The sequence below is a fragment of the Fukomys damarensis genome, unplaced genomic scaffold (genome assembly GCF_012274545.1).
Source record: "Fukomys damarensis isolate Sample0158 unplaced genomic scaffold, DMR_v1.0_HiC HiC_scaffold_24, whole genome shotgun sequence".
Lineage (NCBI taxonomy): Eukaryota > Metazoa > Chordata > Mammalia > Rodentia > Bathyergidae > Fukomys > Fukomys damarensis.
In genome coordinates this window covers 52,245,038-52,267,513 of record NW_022900936.1, presented here as the reverse complement: position 1 = coordinate 52,267,513, position 22,476 = coordinate 52,245,038, and the positions used below count along the sequence as shown (strand labels likewise).

Below are 22,476 nucleotides of genomic sequence, written 5' to 3'. Positions count from 1 at the left end.
ATGGTTCAGCAATTGAAACAGTGCACAAATAGTTAACACCGTGGGATAGAAGACTACTTGGTCACAGGTTGCTGACTATGAAGCCCTTCGGAACATACATTGAATAGGAGCTAAGGAACAGACTACAAGAAAGCAAGCTGGAGAGGGAAGTGGAAAAGAAGGAGGAAATTCCTCATCCAGCACAACCATAGAGGCCAAGGAACAAGAATAAGATAGGAAAGGGAGCTGCCTTTTGATCCAAGAACTGTGGAAGCGTCAGGTCATGCACATTGGTTTTTTACAAGGCATTTTTGGTGATTTGGCCCAGAGCTCGAGTGGTGAAGTAATAGGGGAAGTGGGTGGAGGCCAGGTACAGAGATTGAAGGAGTGCACTGCTGTTGAAGAAGAGACAGTTACCTGAGGGTGTAAGGAAAGAAACTAGCACGTGGAATTTTTTAAAGTTGATCAATGATCAAGAATTTTAAAGAGACTTTTTAGAAATGCCTCACAAATGGAACAAGGGGATGTGGAAAATGATAATCAGTTTTCAAAAGTGCTTGCGATAGATGGGTTGGCAGCAGAAATGGAAACTAACTTTGAAGTGAAGGGATTCATCTTTGAAAAAGGGAGTGGGAGGAAAAGATGTGGATAGGTTGCAGGTAAGTTTGTAGGAGGGAAGCGAAGGACTCAATTTAAATTTAGGGAGAGAAGACTTTTTGGAGAGTATGGGATAAGTGGCAAAGGGAGAGGGGTTTAATAGCTTTTTAAAAGGAGAGGAAATTTTAATGGAACTTGTGAAAAGATAAAAAGTTAAAGCTGGGTAGGAACTATGACAATCTTCTGTTATTCCCTAACAGCTACATGTATTTTATTCAGAATCTGTAAAACCAATTACTCTTCTACCCATGCACTTTTTCATACACTTATGCCCTTGTAGTATATGAACTACTTGTCATACTCTATATGAAAATTGTAAGCTCCTCCTAAAGATAATTACTATATTTTTGTCATTTCATCCCATTGTCTTATCACAGTGTTTTCTATCAAGTTAATTCCTAACTTGTGTTGCATATTTAAAATTTCTGAGCTGGCCTTGTGTGCCCTGACTTCAGGGACCAGGCGGGCCTCCTTCCTGCTTACCTGACTGTTGTCAGGACTTTCATCTGAGATGGTTTTGTTGGTGGTCTGTTTTCATAGAAGTTGCAAGGTCCAATAATAGTGTTGGCATATGATATAATTTTTTCCTGTTTCATTTGCTAATTTATCTGTAGGTCTGGCATTCCTCTTGGTTAAATTCATCTAACAGCTGATTTAGATTGACATATCTTGTTTTGTTATTTCATGTTATTTCATGTTATTTATGTTCCTGTATTTGCTCTTATATTTTCCATCTTTTATTCACTTTACTCTTTCATCAGAAGGCAACAGACAAAAGAGAAAAGGCCCAGATCAGATAATTTTACCTCTTACTAGTTTTTTATACATATTTACAGAGGATGGGGTTATAATTAACATCTTGGGTGATCTTTTTAGGACCACCTTTCTTTACTGTTAGTGCAAAGGTTATTCAAATCATAGATTATCTGAATCAGTTTTATTTTAAATTCTACTGCAAGCATTTATTCTAATTAAATTGCTTATGTTATGAAATGTTTTTATTAAAAGAAATAATGCAGTAAAATTAGTGCTTTCTGTATTCTGCAGAAAATTTACTTTCTGAATGTAAATTATGAAATTACGAAGTTTTTCTAATCACTTATCTAGAGCCTTAGAAATTTTGTAAGATTTATAAGAACTTCTCACTTGAATCTTTTTTTTTTCCTCATTGAGTTTATTGGTACATTTTAGGTATACAGTACAGTTACATTCATCATTGGGATCTTGTACCTTTACATGACAGGTCTTGGTCGCTTGAATCTTTTAACTAAAGAAAAATTGTTAACACATAAATATAATTTTTGAATGACTCATACAAATATAAAATGGACACATGTCAAAATTTTTATTTCACTCACTAATTAAAGAGCAAACCAGCATGAAGGCAAAATCCAATTAAAGGAAAATTGGAAAGGCGGACAAATTTTAGGCAAGCAGGAATGTTGAAATGATTTTGCTAGTAGATGCAAAATTGGTCGATGCACTCGAGTCAGTAGGATATGATTTTTTTTTAATACTGTCTCCCTCCAGATGGAAGTAGCAAAAACAAAATTTATTTGTATTTCTTTGGACACCAATCATTTGCATTATCATCAGTTGTACACAATTTATAAAATTGTAAAAATAAGCCAGTCAGGAGCAGGCACAGATAATCCAGAGAATATGTTAGTGCTTAGCACTCTGTCACAGGATACCAGAATCCATCAGAATCATGCTTTTCTGTGACACTTGCCTTCCTTTGTATTTCTAATGTCAGCACTCCTTTGTTCCAATCCTTGTTCACTGTAGTTTCTCCCCCTTAGTGCTCCTCTCTCAGGGGAAATAATTCACAACTCCCAGGTTTTAAAGAATGCATTTGGAAGTCCAGGTTTTGCCTGGGGCTCCCTAATATTTGGGTAGAAATGTAGAGAACTGAGAAGAGGTGAAGATGCCCACAAACCTAGTTCAGATGGCAGATTCGCAGAAGTATAACCATTTAAAGCAGGTAGCGGAGGCCCAGGTTATTACATTTAAATGCTACATGGTCTAGTTTTTATAACAGGAGCCTATATTTTTATAATACATGGTTGTTTAGGAAGCATTCCTTATATATTTTCTCCTTGTGATGCTTACCACAATGCTATGACGTTACTCAGTGATCATATTTGATCCTCTTATTTAGAGAATAAACCAAAGCAAGGCAAAGTGAGCTCTTAAGGTTGAATAGCAAAAGGTACTCAAATTTTTGAACACCCAAATCCTTGTATTCAATTCAGTAGGTATTTATTGAATAATTATGTTCTAAGAATAATACCATCTCATGTGATTAATTTCTTTATTCCAACTAATATAGATGGAAGAAACCTTAAAGATGAACTGTTAGCAGACCTGATATTTTATTTATATTTGTTGCTGCTCTTACTTTTGAGGGGAAAGTTGACTACTGTCTACTTAGATAAAAGAGTTGATAAATGGGCGAAGATTGTGGAAGACAAATTCTGTTTCTCTGTATCCACATACAGTTTAGTTTAATGGTGAATGCTTGCATTCACGTAATTAGTGCTGTGCATTGCATTAATTGTGCATTAACTGTGCATTAATTAGCTTGTGCATTGTAGCTAATTGTACTTTATATCAGTGAGAACAGTTGAGAGAATATACCCTATGTGTTAGCAGTGTCTGCTCTGGCTTTCAATGGTTTCTTAGCTTTTTGAGTGGCTTATGGTTTCTTAGAAGAAGAAATACCTGTAGTATACATTTGGAAATTGTTGTTCTGTAGATAAAAATGAAATGTGGGGGTGGGAAAATGCCATTTAGTTGTATGTAATCCTTTGTAAGAGTTTCATGCAAAATATCTATTGCTGTCTATATTTTATAATGGAAAAATAGCCACAGAAAATGTTTTTCTTATTGTTATTCTCAGACTTTCCATCCTAGTAGAAAGATAGGATTTGAGTCATCCGATTTACTTTGTATATTAAAGCGCAATAAAACCAGCCACTTTTTTTTAGAAATGCTGCACAAGGGTGGAGATAATTTTGTATCAGTTTAGCACATTCTATTTGGAAACGTATAAAAGTTGAGACTGAATATAATATTTGGTTTGACTTTCTGTTCAAAATTTTGCCATGTTAAGGACAATATTTTTCTACATATAACACTAGGTTGAAATGATTTCTTCAAAACTTTCGGTATCTGCATACTCTACCCACATGTTCCAACACAATCACTGAACTCATTTCCAAGTTTTATGGTAATGATGGTAATGTATCTTCTGTGTTATTCTAAATGATTAAAAGAAAGTTATACTGTTGTCTCTCAGCTGTGCAAGTAAATAGTAAAATATGTTTTTGGTTTTTTTTTTTTCTGTTATTCACTTACCTGGTCTTCTCCATTACTTACTGCTTGTAAATGAATGAGTCAAGCATTTTTCTACAACTTAAGGTTTTATAACATACCTAAGATGTATAGCATTCACTTTTATAACTAAGTAAATATTTTTCTTTTCTAGGTTCAGCTCAACTCCTGTTAAATAAGACCAAATTAGTAGAATACACCATTTGTAATGAAACTGTTGTCATCCCATGCTTTGTTATTAATGTTGGCGCACAAAGCACAAAGGAAATGTATGTAAAGTGGAAATTTAATGGAACATATATTTTCATCTATGATGGAAATAAAAACATTTCTACTGCAAACCTGAACTTTTCGAGTGCAAAAATCGCAGTCTCAAAGTTACTAAAAGGGGATGCCTCTTTGAAGATGAGTAAGGATGATGTGAAAGTAGGAAACTACACATGTGAAGTAACAGAATTAAGCAGAGAAGGAGAAACAATCATAGAAGTAAAGTATCGTATGGGTAAGTGTTGTAGTTTGAATGTAGTCTGTGTCCTTTGAAACTCATGTTGGAACTTGATTGCCATTGTGGGGTGTTGGGAAGTGGCACCTTTAATGAGCGATTAAGTCAGTAAGAAGGATTATGGGCTTTCTTAAGGGAGTGGGTTAGTTATGCAGAGAGTAGGCTGTTATAAAGCTCCTCATGCTTTTGCTCTCTCAAACATATTCACTTTCCATTCCATCCTTCCACCCTGTTATGTAACAATGTAAGGTCCTCACAAGAAGCCAAGCAGATGCTGACACCATGCTCTTAGGCTTCTCAGCCATAAACACGTAAAGTGAAATAAAATTATTTTCTTTATAGAATACCCAGTCTCAGGTATTCTGTGATAGCTACAGAAAACAGAGTAGGGAGTAAAACTTCTATACAAAATGCCTTTTTTCCCCTGCTATACCCAACCATATTAGGTAGTGGGCAGATAGGACTAGGAATTCCTTTGAGCTAAAAAAAATCAGGCAATAATAATAAATGTTGATATAATATTTAGCAGATTTAAGATCATAACTTTTATTTCTTTGCCTAATTGCAGTAAAAGTCATTGCTGTTTGTCCATTTGAATATTGTGTGGCTCTTAAACTCTCAGTCTGAGGACTACGGTATTCTGTTTGAGTGACTGATGCTGAGGTCAACTATTTTACATTTCTCTCTGCAAAAGTGTTTATTTAATGGGATTAATTTCTGAGCTTGTTTCTAATTACTTAACCTATTATTATTTGTTTAGTTTTGGTTTGTAATCTACTTTGGCCAACATTTGGCAAAAACCAACCGTGTTCCCCCAGCAAAGAAAGGAAAAGAATCAGGAGATTAAATATCAGGTTATCATGGATGATTCCTGGAGATTTTCTGTATTTTTTTCTTTCTTTTCCTTGCTTTTTCTTGTTCTTTTCCTTGGGGAGAATGTGAGGGAACTCAGGATCCAGCCTAGCTAAATTGAATTCAGGCCTGTGTATAGTGCCGTGACTTGCCCTACCTTGAGAGACTTGGGTTGGTGAGTTGCGCCCAAGTAAACAGTCTCCTTTTCTGTTTCTTACTGTGCTAAAGGATTTAATTAACCACAGTGAAAGTCATTCTAACTTTCTGTTTTGAATCACCAGGCATATTACTGGCCTTGTCATTGGCTAGACTTTGAGAACCTCGGTTCTAGATAGGATGAAAGTTCAGTTGATTTAACTAGTTCCCTTCCTTTCTTCCAGCTTTTCCTGTTATAAAATTTATGTTACCAAATTGGGAATAGGTGTTTAGTTTGATGAAATATTTTGACATTGTTTAAGATTTGGCATCAGTAGACCTTAATTACATACTCTTGTTTATCAGCTTACTATTCATTTATTTGATTTTTGAGATTTTACTTCACTGAGTCCGAGTTGCCTCATCCCTAAAGTGGGGATGAAAAATACATACTTGCTCTCAGGTGTTCTGTAGACTCTAATCAACATCAAATGAGAATCCATGTATAGGTCTCTGAAAACTCTCGTGTGTTGCAGATGTTACTTGTTTTCCCAGGATGTTTATTTTCTGAGATAACCAGTTGCTAAAACCTGCCTAGAGTGTTGTGAATTAGTGTGCAAGGAGGAATAGGAGGGTAGTTCAGAAATCTCACTTTATAATTATTTCCCATTGCTATTAATTGGGGCTAAGGAGCTTCCTTTTTAAGTGTGCATATTTTGGGAGTGTTCTAATTAGTCATGTGCACTGTGAGTGACTGGAGGGAGAGAATCTAATGCCTAATGAAGATTTTTCCAAGGGAATGTATAATTTTGTGGGAATGAGAGAACCAACCATGGGGAGCAGTAATTTTGGATGTAATGTAGGTCACTGAGAGAAAAATTGATAAATGTAAGATATGAAACTTAAAAGGACAGAAGATGCAATGAAGATGAAAGGGAAAGTAATACAGTTTCTGAGATGAAGACAAAGTTTATAATTTTGTGTGTGATTGCTTTATGTTCCTTTGTTTTTAAAATCTCTATAGAAATGTGAGATAGTCTTATTTTGGGGGCCATTAAAATGAGAAAGTATTATTTTGTTATAGTGAATGAAAAAAAATTATACCAAAGGCTTGATACATTTGGGTTTGTACTCAGTTTTTATTTTTTTTGAAATAATTACTAATTTACAGGAGGATTCAAAGATGGATTTTTGTGCCCTTCCTCCCCTGTCTCCCAGTGTTTACATGTCATATGACCATAGTAGAGTTTCAAGATCAAGGATTTCATAATGGTCTAGTGTTTTAGAATGATTCTCTATCATTTCACCATGTGTATTTGTGGAACTATCAATGCAACCAGGATACAGACTATTCCATCAATACAAACATCTCCCTCATAGTCACAAACCCCATCTCCAGCTGTTCCTAACCTGGAAAGCACTGATTTGTATTTCTTGTCCTAAGTTTTGTCGTTTCAATAATGCTATATAAACTAAATCAGGCAATAGGTGACCTTTTGAGGTGGACTGTTTCATTTAGTGCCCAAGTTGTTGGATGTGAAGCTATTTGTTTGTTTTTATACATTGCCTTGCACTTGTGAGGCTAAACCACTAAGCTAAAACCTTGGCCCTAAATGAGAGGGTTTTTTGTTGTTGTTGTTGTTGTTGTTGTTGTTGTTGTTGTTGTTGTTGGGCTCTTTTTGGCCCTGGGGATTGAACTCAGGACCTTGTTCTTGTGAGGCAGGTGGCGGCACCACTGAGCTAAATCCCAAGTGAGGTTCTTAGATAAACTTACCATTCTCTGGTATCATTTGACTGGGTTATATCATAAGTGTATGCTTAGTTTTTGAAGAAACTGCAAAGTTTTCCAGGGTAGCTCCATATCTTGCAGTGATCTGGTGTCACTACTTTGTAACCATTTTTGGCTGGGGGAAAAAAAAGAAACAATAGAGTATTCCTGTGAATAAAAAGATTGAATGAAATAGGACTGTTATTGTGGAATACATATTTATTATAATAATGATATTAGCCCATCACATAGACTGGGGATTTAAGCAGTGGACACCAAGCATATATATATATGTTTTTGTAAATGTAGGATAAATGAGATATAGAAAATGTTCAATAGAGAATTGAATTCCACTTAATAGAATGTAAGTGATGGTGACCACTTGTACCCTTCTTTAGAGCTGAATACACAGAAACACTATAACACATGGTTTGATATGCATACCCATTTTATGAGTATAGTACTATGGAAAAAGTATGGGACTTGAATTTAGAAGGGTGTTTTCTAGCTTATGAAACATGGATAAGAAAATTTATCTGGTTCTTAATTTTTTTGTAAGTAAAGAGAGGATACAATCATGTCACAGGAATGTTAGAGTCATAAATAAGATAGTGTTTTCTCTTAAAGATTTACTGAGTGTAGCAGGCCTGGTGGCGCACGCCTGTAATCCCCAGAACTCGGGAGGCTGAGGCAGGAGGATCACTGTGAGTTGAGACCATCGTGGGCTACATAGTTCCAAGTCAGTCTCAACTACATAGTGATACCCTGTCTCAAAAAACAAAACAACCCCCTGCCCCCAAAAAAGATGTACTGAGGTCCTTAAATGTATCAAGCACTGTTCAAGGCACTGGATTCAGTGATGACTAAGATATTATCCATGAGTCCAAAGAAGTGATTACAGTGTAGGAAAAGGAAAATGATCTTACATTTATGCCAGATGCCTAATGTGTGTCATGTCCTATGTTCTAAATGCTCTAGGATATCCATGCAGTTCTTATCATTTAATGCATGGGGAAGCAAAATAAATTGAAGATGTTTATTTAAGGTCAGAGGGTTTTAACCTAGACCTCTCTGGTTTGAAAACTATCATAGTATGTAGTTTCTGATGATGTAGTATGATCATCCTGTAAATGATCAAATACTAACAGTAAATAATGGTATTAATAAAAATACTTATTATTGCTATGCTTGGAAGCTTAAAATTTATACTAAGCATGTAAGCTATTAGGATTTTATTTAAAAATATCAGTTCAAGGACAGCATGTAGCTCACTGGAGGAGGAGTGTGATAGAGAATTGTCAGACATGGCTTCAGCGGAATGAGTGTTAACGCCCTTGGATTATTTTTCTTAATCCTGAGGTGGAAAGATATCAGATGCCCTTTTTATCTTTTTATTTTTTTATGTTGTTGCTTATTAAGTTTATTGGTACATTTTAGATATAACATTATGAACACATTCATTATTAGGAATTTGTAGCTGTACATGGTATATCTTGGTTCTTATTTTTTCCCATTCCCCAGCCCTCCCTTCAACCCCTCCACCGCTTCCTATTTACAAAAGCTGTTACATTTTTTCCATCTTTTTTTTTCATTTTTTTCTTTCCCTTCTTCCCTTTCCCCTACCTTTCCACCCTTGTTCCCCTCGTCCTTTGAACATTTTCTTCCTATTTCACAATATCCATTATGCAGTTTGGTCTTAATTTACACTTTCAGTTTCTCATATCAGAGAAACTATTCGGTATTTACATGGGTGTCCAGTTTATTTCATTTAAGAGTATGGGCTCAAAATGCATCAATTTAGCTGTAAATGTATTTTCCTTTCTTTATAGCTGAGTAGTACTCATATATATAATACACATCTTTAGTCACCAATTGATGGGCGTTTGGGCTGTTTCTGAGACTTAGCTATTGCAAACTGTGCGCTATAAACGTGAGTGCACATATATCTCTGCGGTATAATGCTTTTCTTTCAGGAAGAGACCCAGAAGAAGAAAAGCTGGGTCAAATGGGACCACTAATTCTAGTTTTTTGAGGAACTGACCTCTACAGTGGTTGCGCCAGTCTACACTCCCACCAACACCACAGCCCTGCCAACATTGCTGTTGGTTGATTTCTTCATAGCAGCAATTCTTTCTGAAGTGAGATGGAGTCTCAACATTGTTTTCAACATATGCTCTTTTTAGTCTAATTTATTGTTATTTTCATAGCTCCATAGAAATTCAGAGCTAAAAGGGATCTTAGTGAAGTATCCTATCTCATGCTTTCTTGAGGAGAGTTAACCTCACCTGACAATAACTAGCTGTAACAAATCAGGGGACATATAAGCAAGTTTATGTAAAATGTTCTTTTTCCCCTTATCATCTCAGTTGGTTCTCAGATGTCCACTTCAGTGATTCTCAAGTTTTTCCACCATAACAAATTAGAGAGAAAAGTAACACACTTATGTCAGTGATAGGAACTAGACATCAGTGGAGATCTACAACAGTGATTTTAACTGAGAGAATTATGGGTATGCTTCCTTGCCCCCATAGTTACCAAAGGGAACATGGGAAAAATCTTGCTGTGGTGATGAGAGGCTCAGAGAGCCTGTGAAGTTTGAGTAAATCCCAGATGATTGATAAGCGCCACTTGAGTCACTAAAGCAATAATATTTCTTGTGGTATAACCTTAATCTCATTGAGATATTATCTTATGTTTCTCATTATTTCTCCATAGAATCTTGTAGTCACTGAGTACTCAGTCTGTCTTGCCATCTGAAATGAAGTTACCCCAAGGCCATTCTGACTTGTAACCTAAAGGATGGCAGTAGACTCTGTTACCTCCCAAAGATCTCATTCTATGATCAGGCATCTCCAGTTCTTCCTTCATTTGAGCCAGGACTTGCTATCCTATAATTTTTCAATCACACAGAGGACTGTAGTATTTCTCCCAAGAGACTGTAGTAAGTCTCTTCTGTAGAGTAAAGATTACTGATTTTTTAAGCCATCGCAAATGGTGTCAGATTCCCCATTCTGGTCATCTTCCTTTGAAACTCTTCCCAGTGACGTCATAAATATGATGAATAAAAAAAACTGAACTCAGCATAGCATTTGTTGGTCACCTGCTCCTCCTCCTGAGGATGATTGCTGCCATAGCTTTCAAACGCCTGCTTCTCTGTGATCTATAGACCACATAACTGATGAGATTTTAAATAGGTCAGGCCATTTTCTTTCCCCTATTTGAGCCCTCCATTTACTTGTTCTTAAAATAGAATTCAAACTCTACTAACAAGTAGCTAACACCCAACATGATCTTACCTCAGAAAACCCTTCCCACATGATCTTCTGTCACTGAATTTTAGCTATAGGGACCATCACTTAGCTCCTTGACTTGTTGTTTCTTTGGCATCTCCTTCCCTGACTTTCTGTGGCCATCTACATGTCAGTCCCAATACCTCTTTTCTCACTGTCTCCAAGGGTCTGCTCTTCCACCGCTCAAGCTCCAGGTCCTCTGCATTGTTTCCTGCTGGATGTTCAGGTACTGGGAAGGAGTCCCTCCTCATGATGAGCTTGCAGTGAATGTACCTCTTATTTTTATTAATACATTATATTATTATAGCATAGGATTGTTTTACTTATAAAGACAGAGGTCAGTGAAAGAATATTTCATGGTCAGCCCCTTTTGAACTTCAGATCAGATTTTTTGCTGTTTGAAGGTAGAGCTGGCAGGATTTGCTGTCCATCTAGATGTGGAATGGAGAAACCAAGGAGTGAAATATAGTTTCAAGGATTTTCCATCTTAGAATCACCAAGAAATGGAGTCACCATTGCTGATATGCAGAAACTTGAGGGGAATATCTGGAGTGAGTTTAAGAAATGAAAATATAAAGTGGTGATAATGCCTAATTCGCTATGCCTCAATTTCCTCAGTTATAAGAAGCATTTTAAGAGTTAAGGTAGATAACTCAAAGCAAATTAATAGAGGAATAGGTAAGGAAAAGTAAACTTGACTGAGCAAAGTTATTAGGTCATAGAGCTTTTACCAAGTCTTTTGGATATTAAATATGAAAGCCTAAGTACAGTGCTCAGATTTCTTTTAATGGTAGGATTTTATGCGAAATTGAAGTGCATTTTCTTTGGTATGACATTCAGTTTTCCAGTTGAAAAGTAAGGGATTTATTCAATATGCCTCAAAACATTTCTCTTAGAAGAGTTCTGCAACTAAGGAGCATCAAAAATTATGTTCCATTTAGTCAGTAACTTTTATGGCTATTGTAACCTTCACCTGCAAAAGTACTAAATCTCTACTATGGATAGGGGTAATATGATAGATTTTGAAAAGCTAATATCACTAAGATAGAATTTATAATGTTTTATTCTGGGGATTACTGTAAGCATTTTATCAGGGTTTAACATTATAAGCTTAATACAGGAAATGCATGGCTGTCATTATGGAGTGACCCCATGAAGTTCCTCACAGGATGATTCTGAGGGGCAGAGCAGTGCAGGATTAAAATGCATATGCTAATTTCAGAGGAATGCAGTGCTTGTTGAGACAGTACTCAAAAGGGCTCTTCAGACAGCATATCCCCCCTGAAGAGACAAAACTTTGAAATGCTTCCATTGCATTTACTTAGCTTTATTGTTAAAGAAGAAATCTCAGAGCTAAAATTACAGTTTTAAGTGTTTATGACACACAGTTGAAATTAATTTTTTTAAAGTTCTCAAAAAATCTTATTTGAAGTCTTAATATCTCAATTACCTTTCTATAGGAGGTGTAGTTATATTTCCACCTTATAGGTAACATATGTGACTCACTTAATAACATCTTCCTTAATAACTTAAAGCACCTCATGTTTACATGGAAATGGTTTCTTTTAAAGTCTTAACTATTCAAGAATAAGTCCAGTATTCCAGAGTCAGTTTGAGGAAAGACGGCTCGTGTGTCTTGGTCTTTAGTCACAGTCATGGGAGGGGACATAGTGGACAAGAGCTCCCTCACTTAGGTCTCCTGAGTCAGTGTTTACAGGAGCACTTCATCATTACCTGAAGGTCACTTCTATGCACTTTATGCTTACAGGTATCCAACACACACAGAAGAATAATTACAGTTAACATTTCCTGAGTACTTGTTAAATTGCCAACTTAGTTTCAAGCCCTTTGCATATATTAACTTGGTCAATAGTCACAACAGTCTTTCAAGGGGCAGGTTCTGGGATGTACTCATGAAAAATCAAGGACACTGAAGAACACTCATGTTCAGACATTGGCCAAAGCTGCGCAGATCACGAGTTAGATCTGAGTTTCAAACCCAGGCAGTGTGGCTGCAGAGCTCTGCTCTCAGCTGCTATGCTGCTTTGGCTGCTTCTGTAAAACATAAGTTAAGAGAAATGTGGTGAAAAACACTTAAATAATTGTAGTTTTTGTTTCCTAAATGAAATTTGTTATACAAGGTCATTTTAATATGCATAATTTAGTTTACTTATTGTGTATATAAATGAAACTTTATTTTTATATTCTATCTGCATAATAAAAACATACTTAATGGCCATTAACATGATTTAAAGTGAGTATTGTAAATACTAATTGTGATTTTTGTTTTCTTTTTCCTTAGTTTCATGGTTTTCTCCAAATGAAAATATTCTCATTGTTATTTTCCCAATTTTGGCTATTCTTCTTTTCTGGGGACAATTTGGTATTTTAAGTAAGTATTTATTTCTATATTTCATGTATATTTTAGTGATGAAATTGGTGCTTCTAGGAGGCAGTCGTACTGAAATTATTTAACTAGATTGTGTTAGAAAGTGTTGTGATTTATAAAATATAGTTTGAATATTAATAGTCTCCTTAAAATAGATATTGTCCTCTATATTTTTCTGTGGTTCATTTTAATTCCTGTAAAGATCCTTTTTTTGTGGCTTTTAATCTCATAAGTATGACTAATAGGACTACTACTAATAATTTCGGCTCATGTAGCATTTTCATATTTAGAGAATATTTATACACATACCATTTCATTTGGTAAACAGTCACAGGCTGCATTGTGTTACAAAAGAACGTTGTACTCTGGAGCATTAGGATTTTGCTGTCTTCCTTCTCCCAGTGTGGACCCTATAGACATGTGTTCACCCTTGGAGAAGCCCCATGTGCACCATATTTTGTCATCCATGGTGTACAGTTCTGTAGCCCCTAAGGAAGCAGCCACGGGAGAACTGTGTTCTCTGATCTTGCTTTACTGTGATAATCATGTAACCAAACCTCTGGGGGACAAATCGTGATGCTGTATCAGACTTACCATCAATAGTAGAGAATTGTCATTACAAGGTAAACAGGTTATGTGCATTGTGGTTAATGATTATATTCAACCACATTTACATACCAATTTATTGAAGGAAGTTTACTAAATTAGTGAAGTTCAGTTTCATTCTAAACTTTTAATATATTAAGATTTATCCTTGCTCTCCCTGTAGTACCCTGAAATAATCACTGCAGCCCAATAAATATCTGTACAAGCAAGGAGTATATAATGCTGACTGAATTTATCCTGTAAAAAAATAAGTTAGAAAAGCAAACACCAGTGAAACACTGTAGTAGATCAGCCTGTTGTTTTTTTTTTTTTTTTTTTTTTTTTTTTTGTACTGGGGATTGAACTCAGGACCTTGTGCTTGGTGAGGTAGGCGGTGGCACCTCTGAGCTAAATGCCCAGCACAAGCCTCAATTTTTCTTTTCCTCAGAGTTTAAGCTGTGAGTATCCTTGGTGATGCATAAAAATAGAAGAGATTATAGATTATATATTTTAAGAACTTTATCTAATGTTCAGAACTCTGGAAATGCTTGCTGATTTCAAAGATGCTCTAAACTCGAGTCTAAAAGGAAAATGGAACAAAGGGCTGGCTGACAGTGACAGTTGTCAAGACATTTCACAACTGTTACCTTCAAGGCAATGTCTAGACTTCCTTTAGAAATTACCTTAGAATTTCAGTAAGCCTTTTATTTCAAGAGAAGAAATGTTACAGCTTAAAGACCTACTCTGTCATCACTCTGATGTTAGGGAACGCATTAACCATATTGGCAGACCCAAGCTTTAAGGGTTACGTTTTGTGATGTGGAGAGGGAAAGGCAGTTTTTGAGATCATGAAATTATATGAGTGTGATTTGTTGAATTTGTGTTAATAGAAGTTTGCTGACTGTGGCATTGTTATTAGTGAAATTATTTTTAGTGGAAATGAAGCAGGCGTAAATCTGTTCCCTGTCAGCTGTTTTGTTTTTTTTTTTGCAAAACAAGCTTTTACTACTTTTTCTAAATTAAAAGGTAGTACGTTTGTCTGTCTATATCCTTGGGGAATTGGTTTTGAGACCTCCACAGAGAGCAAAGGAGTTCATGTATGCTGGACTTCTTTTATATAAAATCATCTCTCTCTGGATTATTTATGGTAACTCTGACAATGTAAATAGTTGTTATATTCTGTTGTTCCAGGAATCATAAGAAAAAAGTGTAAATATTTAGTTCATAATTTTAACATTTTTCAATTCACAGTGGATTGAGTCTATAGATAAGGAACTCATAAATACAGAGGGCTTGGCTGTATGTAACAATTTTTTTGTACTAGATATTGAACCCAGGGCCATTGCACTGAGCTAAATCCCCCACCTCCCCCATTATTTTAGATTTTGAGACACAGTCTCACTAAATCTCTATATAGCACAGGCTGGGCTCAAACTTGTGATTTTCCTGCTTCAGCCTCTTAGAGTGATACTGGGAATACAGGCATGCAGTACCATGCCCAGCTACTAACACTTTGAAATACTTGTATAGTTCAGGAAGTTCTATAGGGAAAAAAATGTTGCAGTTCCAAAGCTTAGAAATAAACTATTGGTGTATTCCATTGAATTTTCTACTTCCCTTTCTGACTGCTTCTTCCTTCTTTCCCTTTGTCCCTGCTGCATTGTGTCTTCCTGTGTGTATATCTGCCTCTATCTTTCTGTGTGTGTGTGTGTGTGTGTGTGGTAACGGTTGTCAAACTCAGGCCCTTGTGCTTGCAAGGCAGGCAGCAGAACCACTGATTCAAATCCCCAGCCCTCTGTCTTTCTTAATTAAAAATGAAACTATGGATATGCTCATTCAGCTTATAAAATTGTACATCTTTTCTCTTTGTCTTCAAAAATCTTGGTATGGTTACCTGTGCTCTACTTTTATAGATGTGTACTACAGTTAACTTTCATCTTATTTTGATATTAAGGTTGTTTCCAAATGTTTTGATACTATCAAAGTAAATGTTGAAGATAGGTGAGTCTAGACAGAGATGCAGAGATATCTTAAGGCTCTGGATACCCATTTTTAAAAAGTACTCCAGGAACTTTGTATCAGTAACTACTGCAGGGGAGAATACCTGTCTTCCACCTCACACTTCTGACATCATCATCCTCATCCTCATCATCCTCATCCTAAAATCTTTGCTATTTTGTTGGGTGAAAACACATGTTTTAATATTCAGTTCTGTGCTACTAAAGGTAAATGGTTTTGTTTTTGTTTTCGGCTAGTCCTTTTTAAAGGCCTATCTCTATGAACTAAAGAAATATTTTGGTGGAAAGTTTTTACTGTGGCTTGTTTTAAGTGGGCAGCAGAACCATTGAGCAAAATCTCTGGCCCCGTGGCTCATGTTAAACAAAGAAATATGGAGAGAGAGAGAGAGACCTCTGTCATGATTCACCAGCCTTGCCACACATTTAAAGGTGTTGATAACAGTAGCTAAATATTTGTAGAGCTCTTGTTCTCTAGGACAGGCACTGTTCTAAGTTCTCTACACTTCAAATCACATTTATGTCTTTCAGTAACTCTGGATGTAGGCAGTATTTTTCCATTTATCTGTTTTCTGACAGTAACTGGAATCTGAACAGTTATGTTTACCACTACTCTGTACTGATCCCCATCTTGAATTTATTTCAGGAATTTTCTTTCTTTGAAGGATGAACTTATATGTAGTTAAAAACCCTGAGTAGATGTAACTGTTAATTCTAAAGTAGAAGGTTTGCCTAATTTGTTGATTTATTCTGCAAATACCATTGACAGCTGGGCACTGGGCTAAATGCTTGAGATAGTGCATATCACCTCTGGTTTTGGAGCCCTCACCTGCGAGTCCTGTTTCTGATGAATGACTTTTCTTTTGGTACCTTTGTATGACCTGGGCCTTCCTACTTTCCTCATTTGTGCTGATGAGTTCACCTTCACTTGTTGCTTGGTTGCATCCTGAGGAGCCCCCGTGGCAGTGTGTCAGGGCCACAGTAAGTCACAGCTTCTGCCACTCCACTGTGGTCTCTTCACATTTCACATTGTGCATTCTCACTTTTTACTTCTCTGCTTCATTTTTCTCACCCAGTTTCCTCATTCGATAATCCATTATAATATTCCATGTGGTTTCGTCACTGGGAGACAAGGAGTAGCACAAGTACACACTTAGGTGTGTGTGCTGACTGAATAACTGGCCAGTCACCAGTGGTCTTCAGAAGAAGCGACAGACTGGTGATATTGATGATACTGGTGAAGTTTGTACTTTATGTACTCTGTTCATCTATTGGTGCAGCTAAAATTTAAACTATATTTTGGAGTTCTTGCTTAATTTAACTAAACTATATTCATGCATATCAGAACCATATAAAATGGGGACTACTATAATTTATTTCAAATTATATATTCTGAGCATCTTTCATTTCCTAACTTTCTTGTCCTCCCTGAAAATTATTTCAGAAGAATTTGGGTCACTTCTCATAAGTATTTGGATAGGTGTTCCTATGGAAATCATTATTGGCAAATTCAAGGGAAGAAATTCTCTGTCACAACAGCTTTAAGTTTCAACTTAGTCCTCAACTCTAGCTTAGTAATGAAAGTAAGCCATGAAAACACATTTAAAAGAAGGAATGATGCAGGGAATTTCTTCATTGATTAGGAAAGATCATTCCAAAAAAGTAAGGACATATTCTAAGTTGCACTGGAAATTTTTATCATACAAGATAAAATATCTTTCCAATAAATGTTGCAGTCATTTTGTGACTTGGCTGATGACCCTTAATAACAGGACTTTGTTATTAAGTTTAATGTGATTTCTATTTGATCATGTTGAACTTCCCTTGGTCTTGTCCAGTAATGACCACGTACTATTATTAAATCATGTGGTTATGTACTGATTTTATTGTAGGAAGAACTGACCAAAACTATAGCTCAGCATTTTGGTCTTTTATGGAAATACAGTTGCTCCTTTGACCCTTTCCGAATCCAAACATCCCAACTTTTTGCATATACTCTAGAACTGTGAAACTTTTCATGAGATAGTTATTAGATAGTTCATAGTTATTTAGAACCAAGCAATGGAAATTAGTCTCTTGGACATCCTCTTTATTTATAGTCAAAATACTTGCCACACAAAGCCTGAGCACTTTATAAATAGGGAGTATGATATTTAGTCTCTATTATAAATTTTGATAACTGTTCCATCAGTAAGCAGGGTAGTGTATGGAGATTTACAAATCCTTCATTTGTGTGTGCTTGTGTGTGTGTGTTCTAAATGAATGTGTTAAATATTTTAAAGTAGTAGTTTAAATAATTTTTAAAATTCAAATTTAAAATTTGATGTACCTTATTGAAGACGTGACTTGTTCACAGCTCAACAGTGTACCAAAATATTTCTAAATAACTTTCTTAGAGTTATCAGAAAGCATATTATAAATTAAATCAATTATTTGTCTTTGTGATTTATTTTAATCTGATATGCATTTCTTCTCATGGGTAAGCTTCTTACCTGCACTCACTCACTGATCACTTGGCTGGGGACTATAAATGTCATGGCTTTGAGCAAGGGTTAAAGTTTGCATTTTGTTAGGTAGACTGTGTAAGCCTATATGGATGTATAAAATCTAACCATGAAAATTTAATGTGATAGATTTTATATTACCCTCACACAGAGTTGGTATTTGACTAGATTTTATCAGCCACAACATGCAGTCTATGTGCTCTGTGTCAATCACAAAGAGATCAGAAAATCGTGTCCATAACATTAGTGCTTTCTTTTTTCAGAGGCGGGCTAAATTAGAGGCATATTTTTGTTTCATTCGCATAGATTTGTAAGATTAATACAAAAAAGACCTTTCTTAGACCAGCAGAGAATTACACCTTTTATTTAACTGGGAAAGAAGTGGGAATATCATCTCCCTTCACCCCCTGATTCCAGCATACACATTCACCTGCTCACTTGTAAAGGCCTTAAGATAAGCCTTGTTAGCACTTAGAATTATGAATATCGTTCAGGTGTGGTGACGCACACCTGTAATCCCAGCACTCAGGAGGCTGAGGCAGGAGGATTGCCAGGAGTTCAAGGGCAGCCTGGGCTACCTAGTGAATACAGGGCCAGCCTGCACTACAAAGTGAGACCCTGCCTCAAAGAAGAAGAAAAAAAGAATAGTAAATATCAGATGGGTTCATAGTAGTCAAACAATTTTTATTGAATAAAGTAATCTATCCCTTGATTTTGACTGAAGGGCCTGAAACCTAGTAAATATTTATAGAACAAAGAAATGTACTAACCTAACACTTTTTTTCTGAGACAGAGCCTGCTAGAATTATTTTATATTGTCTGAAATTAAATAGCATATATATATTCTGAAATAAAAGAGGGAATATTTTAGAATTCGTAATTTGTTGATAAGAATGTTATTTCTCCTGTTTTTGTCTTGATCAGATATTAAGATTATTAAGTTTTTTGTGAAAAATGTAAATAGTATTATTTCTCATGTTTTGTATATTGATTTCAATAGTTTTAGCTGAGAGGAATCTTTAAAAGTGTGCAGGTTTTTAAATTACATAAACGTCTTGCTTATCGGTTATAAAAATATCAAAGTTTGATAAGAGCACACTGTTAAATTATTATTTGGATTTGTTTTCTTTGTCATATGTAATGATTTGATAAATAAATAAACCCACTGAAAACACAGGGAAAAAGTCACTAATAAGGCCACTGAGATTTTTTGGCTTTACAGCAATCTCAGTGTAGCTGAGAAAATTGACAAATGGACTGGCAACAAGATACCTGTCCCTCACTTTCTGTGGAACCTGCTACATGGGCATTGTGAGCAAAGAGAATGAGCAAAGAGACCTTTATAAAGGTTGCCTAAAGAAAGCATGGAGATGCACTTTCATTGCCCATTATTACTTAAGCAGACTTCACTACTATTTGTTAGAAATGGCTGCTTAATTTAAGGAAAAGTTCAAGGTGGCCTTGAAAATAAGTAGCAATTGAACCAACTAACAGGAACTAAAGCTACATGCAACATACATCGTGCTTATTCTCAATCAGAAAAGCCCATGCCATGGTAGCACACTGCCATAGTAGGATTTTATGGGGTTTTATTCTTGTTATTGGTGGCATTTTTCCCTATACTAGCTCCTCTGAGCCTAAAGAATTTAAATTTTATATGATATTTAAACTTATTTTTAAGAATGATATGTCAGCCTTTTTTTGCATGAGCATATACTATACACAAAATCCTTGTTGTTTGATCTTATCATCTTTTATGTATAAAATTAAATCTGAAGAGCCTCCTAACGAATGGTGGATTGATTGCGAGGTTCATCTGAAACCACTTTATTTGCAGTACTTTGAAGCTCTATTTAGTAAATAATGTTCAGTACAAAGAGTCCTAAGTCTGTTTCTGCATCTCTGCCTATTACGACCTATGCACTGAATTTCATTCTAGGTGGGATTTGAGCTTAGAAAATAGTGGAGCTGTAAAACTTCTGTACCTCATAAGGAGGTAGGGACATGAGTGGGAAGTAGTTATGCCAGTTCCAGGGCTGGATTCAGGTAACAGACCAAGTGAAAACTTTGTAGCAGTACTTTCTGATTACTGTGGATTTCTCTTCTCCAGTCCATAGGAATTTCTGCTTCTCGGCCTCACATGTAATTGTTAGATAGGCCTCTGTCTTCCCCTACAGTGACTAGAGTTGAGTTTATTGTCTACAGCGTGGATAGGTAGAGATGCAAAAAATCTTCAGGTACCTTTATTTTTCATGGTCGTGTAGGTTATGAAGCATTTGTTGATTTTATTATAATTTATATTTGTTCATTTTACTGGAGGAAAATTAAATGCAAACTATAATACTTAAAATATTTTCCCTTTCACTACAATCACCCAGTGATTACTTACATGGAGTCTATCCATATGTGGATGCTACACAGCAGAATTGCAATCACTCGCACTGTACTTTTTATCTTTGCTTCTCAGTCAGATTTTAAGTTACCTTTAATAATCTCTTGATGAAACATTAATTTTAATCAAACAGAAAGGTCAATAGGTTGTAAAGGAAATATTTTTTAGTTTTATTCATGGCAGTAGTCGGACTCTTTTCAGTGAGGGTATCAAGTACTTGACAGTAAATTTAAGATCAGAAACAATAAATATGATGAATCCTTTTTAGTCTTTGCCAGTTATTTCTATTAAAGTATTTTACTTGAAAATTTTAGGCATTTTTCTCCATAAGGATTTCACAAGGGTGTGATTTGCTCAATGTTTATTCTGTCCTGTTTTTCAAAATAATACATCCAGATTTCCAGATGTTTCATCTTCTCTGAGGTGGACCTTAGTTCTCTTTTTTTCTCAGTATTGCTAATTAACCAGTTACTTCCCATCAGCATCAATGTGTATCAATGTTGTGTTGTTGGTCTGAGGTGATTTTGCTCTGGGGACATCTGGGGACATTGGCAGTGTCTAAAGACACTGTGACATAACTTCCAGGCCATCACTGGCATCTTGCAATGCCGAGTCCAGGGGTTGCGTTTAATATTCTGTAGTGCATAGAGCAGCCCCCCATGAAAATGTACATTGTCCTACAGGTTAAAAGTGCTTTATCTGAGAAAGCTTGATGTATGTACTGGTATCTTCATACTTAAAAGCACAGGGGGTTGGTGGGTCTAAATGATCACCTACATATTCAGCATCCACATTTGTACCCGTTTATCTGTTGGTTATCAGAAACGTGCAGTGACTTGACAATATGAAGGTATTCCTCAGAAGTTATTCAGCTATAGTGAATTGTGAGTCATGACTTTGAAAATTGTTTCATGTAATTCTTTTTTTTTTTTAAGCACTTAAATATAAGTCCAATTGTACAAGTACGAAAATCATTCTTTTACTTATTGCTGGACTGCTGCTCACTATAATTGTCATCGTTGGAGCCATTCTTTTCATCCCAGGTAAGATGTCCTGTTATTGTGGGGAATGCGGGGTTGATGTAAGGAGGGCATTCAGTGTTGGGGGCAGGAGGAGTGGTAGTGGTTTCTGAGGTGGTGCTGTTTATCAGACTATGGCAGAGTAGCTTCATCCAACAGAATTCTCTCTGCTCTGGAAGCCCTAAGTCTGAAATCAGGGTATCAGCAGAGCCACACTCCCTGTCAAGGCCCTAGGGGAGAATCCATTCCCTGCTTCTTCTGGCTTCTAATATTTGCCAGCAATCTTTGACATTCCTTAGCTTGTGGCAGCATTACTCCAGTGTTTACCTCCATGGTCACATTGCCACTTCCTCACCTGTGTCTTCTCCTTTGTGTGTGTGTCAAATTTTCCTTTTATTCTTTCACACGAGAACACTTGTCATTGTAATGAGGGCCCACATGTATAATCCAGGAGAAGCTGCTCCTTCAAGATCTTTAATGTGACTCACTCATTTGCCATGTAGGACAATATTTATAGTTCTAGGGAATGGAGGTTGGGAATATCACTAGGACACTGTGGAGGCAAACTTCATCATCCAGTATGTGGCAGTAACACTCAGCTCTAGGGGATGAAAGTGTGAGTGGAAAGTTAAGGACAGGGAACACGTGGAGAAGAAATGCAAAGAGGGGCTGGCACTCAAAGTAGTGGACTGTAGAAGGTTTCTTTAGGAGACTACAATGTAGCTGTGATGTTTAGGAACATAATTTTGCAGTTATGCTTGTATCTAGAGTTATAAAGGGCATGGGGAGGAGACAAATGCAGAACACAACTTGAAAGAGCATTGATTTGGCTTTGGGACACTGAATATAGTGCATGGAGGGAATCTTGGTGAGTGAAGTTTCCCATTTTCCCATCTGGGATTCTGTAAGGGAACTGAGGAGGTTATGCCATTCCAGAAATCCATGTCAAGGCATACATGTTCAGATTTATATTCTTTTAGCATTTATTCATGCATTTTCTTTTTAAAAAGCAAAACATTTATTTGTAATGTGTGTGTGTGTGTGTGTGTGTGT

The 22,476-nt window shown here is 36.1% G+C and overlaps 1 protein-coding gene across 1 annotated transcript in view; it reads left to right on the top strand.

Annotated features, from left to right (window-relative positions):
* Positions 1-621: 621 nt before the first annotated feature.
* Positions 622-22,476, top strand: part of LOC104866324 (leukocyte surface antigen CD47) — a 35,288-nt gene continuing 13,433 nt past the window's right edge. The window contains exons 1-4 of the mRNA XM_010630194.2: positions 622-638; positions 4,107-4,474; positions 12,822-12,911; positions 21,340-21,447. Coding sequence (XP_010628496.1) covers positions 622-638; positions 4,107-4,474; positions 12,822-12,911; positions 21,340-21,447 — 583 coding nt within the window. The remainder of the gene's footprint in view (positions 639-4,106; positions 4,475-12,821; positions 12,912-21,339; positions 21,448-22,476) is intronic.